The sequence below is a fragment of the Aegilops tauschii genome, chromosome 2 (genome assembly GCF_002575655.3).
Source record: "Aegilops tauschii subsp. strangulata cultivar AL8/78 chromosome 2, Aet v6.0, whole genome shotgun sequence".
Classification (NCBI taxonomy): Eukaryota; Viridiplantae; Streptophyta; class Magnoliopsida; order Poales; family Poaceae; genus Aegilops; species Aegilops tauschii.
The window spans coordinates 83,600,122-83,603,799 of record NC_053036.3 but is presented as its reverse complement, the minus strand read 5'-3'; the positions used below and the strand labels follow the sequence as shown (position 1 = coordinate 83,603,799).

The window sequence follows — 3,678 nt, the reverse complement described above, 5'->3', positions numbered from 1 at the left end:
CTGAAAACCGCTTGTCATTTCCTTCTGCTCCTTGTTGGGTTCGACACTCTTACTTATCGAAAGGACTACGATAGATCCCCTATACTTGTGGGTCATCAGGGCGCCAGCTGGTACTGTGGCTGCTGCTAGCGGGGCGCCCCTCGTTGGGTGCCCGCCGGCTGCTGGTTGCGGCCGCGGCAGCCAGCTCGGCGACAATCAGCGGGGGCTGGCTGCAGGGCCGGCGGTGCTGGGAGAGGGAAGCCCGGCGGTGGCGGCGGCTAGTAGGCGCCCGGGTCAGGCTGCGGCTGAGGGGCCGGGGCGGGCGCGGCACCGCCGCGGGAAGTCCCGGTGGCGAGGGCAGTGTGGGTAGCCCGAGTGCGTGCCATTTTCATCCGTTCCTCCAGTTTCAGGTACGCCACAACCTTGGGGAAGGCCGGATTGGGGATGAGGGTGATGTTGGAGGCGGCGTTCCCTAAATCCTCATTTAAGCCGGCGGTGAGAGTACTGAGAAGAAGCTCATCGGAGACCTTCTCGCCAAGGTCACGGAGCTCATCCGAGAGCTTCTTGAGGCGCATGCAATAGTCGTCAATGGACGAGTCGTGCTGCTGACACCTGATAACCCACAAGTATAGGGGATCAGTTGTAGCCTCTTTCGATAAGTAAGAGTGTCGAACCCAACGAGGAGCTAAAGGTAGAACAAATATTCGCTCAAGTTTTATCAAGCACCGGTACAACTCTACCCACGCTTAACGTTCGCTTTACCTAGAGCAAGTACGAAACTAGAAGTACTTTGTAGGAGTGATAGGATAGGTTTGCAAGATAATAAAGAGCACGTAAATAAAAGCTAGGGGCTGTTTAGATAAAGAAACAACTAAGTTAGTTTTAGTAGAGAGCTTTTTGTCACAAGAAAGTTATTTGTCCCTGGGCAATCGATAACTAGACCAGTAATCATTATTGCAATTTTATATGAGGGAGAGGCATAAGCTAACATACTTTCTCTACTTGGATCATATGCACTTATGATTGGAACTCTAGCAAACATCCGTAACTACTAAAGATCATTAAGGTAAAACCTAACCATAGCATTATAAGGTAGCAAGTCCTCTTTATTCCCATACGCAAACAACCTACTTACTCGGGTCTGTGTTTCTATCACTCACGCCACCCACCATAAGCAATTCATGAACATATTGCAAACCCTAAAGCGGGGATCCCTCACGTTTGCGTGACATAGAGAGCACCATAGGACAACACCAATAATAAAACATGCAAATCAAACCAATCACGATCATTAATCAACCCATAGGACAAAACGAATCTACTCAAACATCATTGGATAGCCATACATCATTGGGAAATAATATACAGCGGTGAGCACCATGTTTAAGTAGATATTACAGCGGGGAGAAGGGGTGTTACACTGCTACATAGAGGGGGAGAGAGTTGGTGATGATGGCGGCGAAGTTGTTGGTGTAGATCGTCGTCACGGTGATGGCTCCGGCGGCGTTCGGGCGCCACTGGGAGAGAGGGGGAGAGAGCCCCCCCTCCTTCTTCTTCTTCTTCCTTGGCCTCCCCTAGATGCGAGGAGGGTTTCCCCTATGGTCCTTGGCCTCCATGGAGGCGGAGGGGTGGGAGCCCCTCCGGGATTGGATCTCTCTCTCTTTGTTTCCTTCTGTTTTTGCGCTCCCAGATTCTGGCCTTTCACCGTTTCTTAAATTCCCGGAGATCCGTAACTCCGATTGGGCTGAAATTTTAACACATTTTTTATCCGGATATTAGATTTCTTGCGGCCGAAGAAGGGCACCAACCGCCTTATGGGGTGGCCACAAGGCTCTAGGGCACGCCCTACCCCCTAGGGCGCGCCCCTGTGTCTTGTGGGCCCCTCGGGCATCGTCTCGCGTTGATTCTTTTTCCCAAAAATCACATATATTCCAAAAAAAATCTTCGTAAATTTTTATCACATTTGGACTTCGTTTGATATGGATTTTCTGCGAAACAAAAGACATGCAACAAACAGGAACTATCACTAGGCACTGGATCAATATGCTAGTCCCAATAAATAGTATAAAAAGTTGCTATAAGTATATGAAAGTTGTAGAATATTGGCATGAAAATCAAAAATTATAGATACGACGGAGACGTATCAACACCCAAAGAACTCGCCGTGCAAGAAAATCTTGCGCTGAAGCTTGTTGTCGGTGAAGAGGCCATTGAGCTTGGTCCAGATGGCGTGAGCATCATCCTCGTCAGATAACACCGTGTGGAAAAGATCCTTCAAGATGGTGGTGTAGAACCAGCGAATGAGAGTGGCGTCGATGGTCATCCACTCGTCATCGTTCACCATGAGGCTAGAGTCCACGGAGCCATCGACGTGATCCCGGAGATTGTACTCATTGAATACGAGAGAAAAATACATTTTCCAGGCATATTAGGTGGAGGTGTGGTGCCCGAGGATGACGGGAACACGACCAAGGATGTTGAGGTCGCAGATGAGGACGGGATCGGGACCTGCGAATGGGTTGGCGCGAGTGGCGATGGAGGAGCCGGGGGAAGACATGGTGGAGGAGAGGGAGGGAGGTGACATGGCTGTGGTGAAAAGCAGCGGCGGCAGGAGGGATGGCGGGGGCGGCTTGTGGTGCGAGAGCGGCGGCTGCGGTGCGGGAAGGCAGAGGGCAGCGGCCACGATGGTGCAAACACAGCGGCGGTGACGTTAGGGTTTTGGGAGATGGGAAGCGGAAGCTAGGGGTTAGGTGGCGGCGGCGGCGATGGAGATCGCGGTGGCTAGGGTTAGGGCAGGATCGGAAGGTATGATACCATGTTGAAAGGATCGATATAGTTGACTAGCGGGGGGGTGAATAGGCAACTAACAATTTTTAGCTTTTCTTTACCAATATAAACTTTGCATCAAAGTAGGTTGTCTAGATATGCAACTAGGTGAGCAACCTATATGATGCAACAACAACAATCACACAAGCAAGCAAGGGATACAACACAATATAAGTTTGCACAAGTAAAGGTAAGAGATAACCAAGAGTGGAGCCGGTGGAGACCAGGATGTGTTACCGAAGTTCCTTCCCTTTGAGAGGAAGTACGTCTCCGTTGGAGCGGTGTGGAGGCACAATGCTCCCCAAGAAGCCACTAGGGCCACCGTATTCTCCTCACGCCCTTACACAATGTGAGATGCCGTGATTCCACTATTGGTGCCCTTGGAGGCAGCGACCAAACCTTTACAAACAAGGTTGGGGCAATCTCCACAACTTAATTGGAGGCTCCCAGCGACACCACGAAGCTTCACCACATTGGAATATGGCTCCGCGGTGACCTCAACAGTCTAGGGTGCTCAAACACCCAAGAGTAACAAGATCCGCAAGGGATTAGTGGGGGATCAAATTTCTCTTGGTGGAAGTGTAGATCGGGGCCTTCTCAACCAATCCCTAGAAAATCAACAAGTTTGATTGGCTAGGGAGAGAGATCGGGTGAAAATGGAGCTTTGAGCAACAATGGAGCTTGGGGAGGGAAGAGGTAGTCAACTTGGGGAAGAAGACCCCCCCTTTTATAGTGAGAGGAAGAATCGAACCGTTACCCACTTATTCAGCCCGCGACATGCGATTCTACCGCAGATACCCATGGTACTACCGCTGGTCAATGCGGTACTACCGCTTGTGCGACAGGGGCCAGATGATGCCCTGTTGCGTAAAG

At 50.7% G+C, this 3,678-nt stretch overlaps 1 protein-coding gene across 1 annotated transcript; it reads right to left on the bottom strand.

The window, feature by feature from the left end:
* Positions 1-257: 257 nt before the first annotated feature.
* LOC109733418 (uncharacterized) lies at positions 258-2,323 on the bottom strand. Its single transcript, XM_020292637.1, has 2 exons — positions 2,130-2,323; positions 258-591 (listed from the first exon to the last, which is right to left on the bottom strand). The coding sequence occupies exons 1-2, from the start codon at positions 2,321-2,323 to the stop codon at positions 258-260; spliced, it is 528 nt and encodes a 175-aa protein (XP_020148226.1).
* Between the last annotated feature and the right edge of the window lie 1,355 nt (positions 2,324-3,678).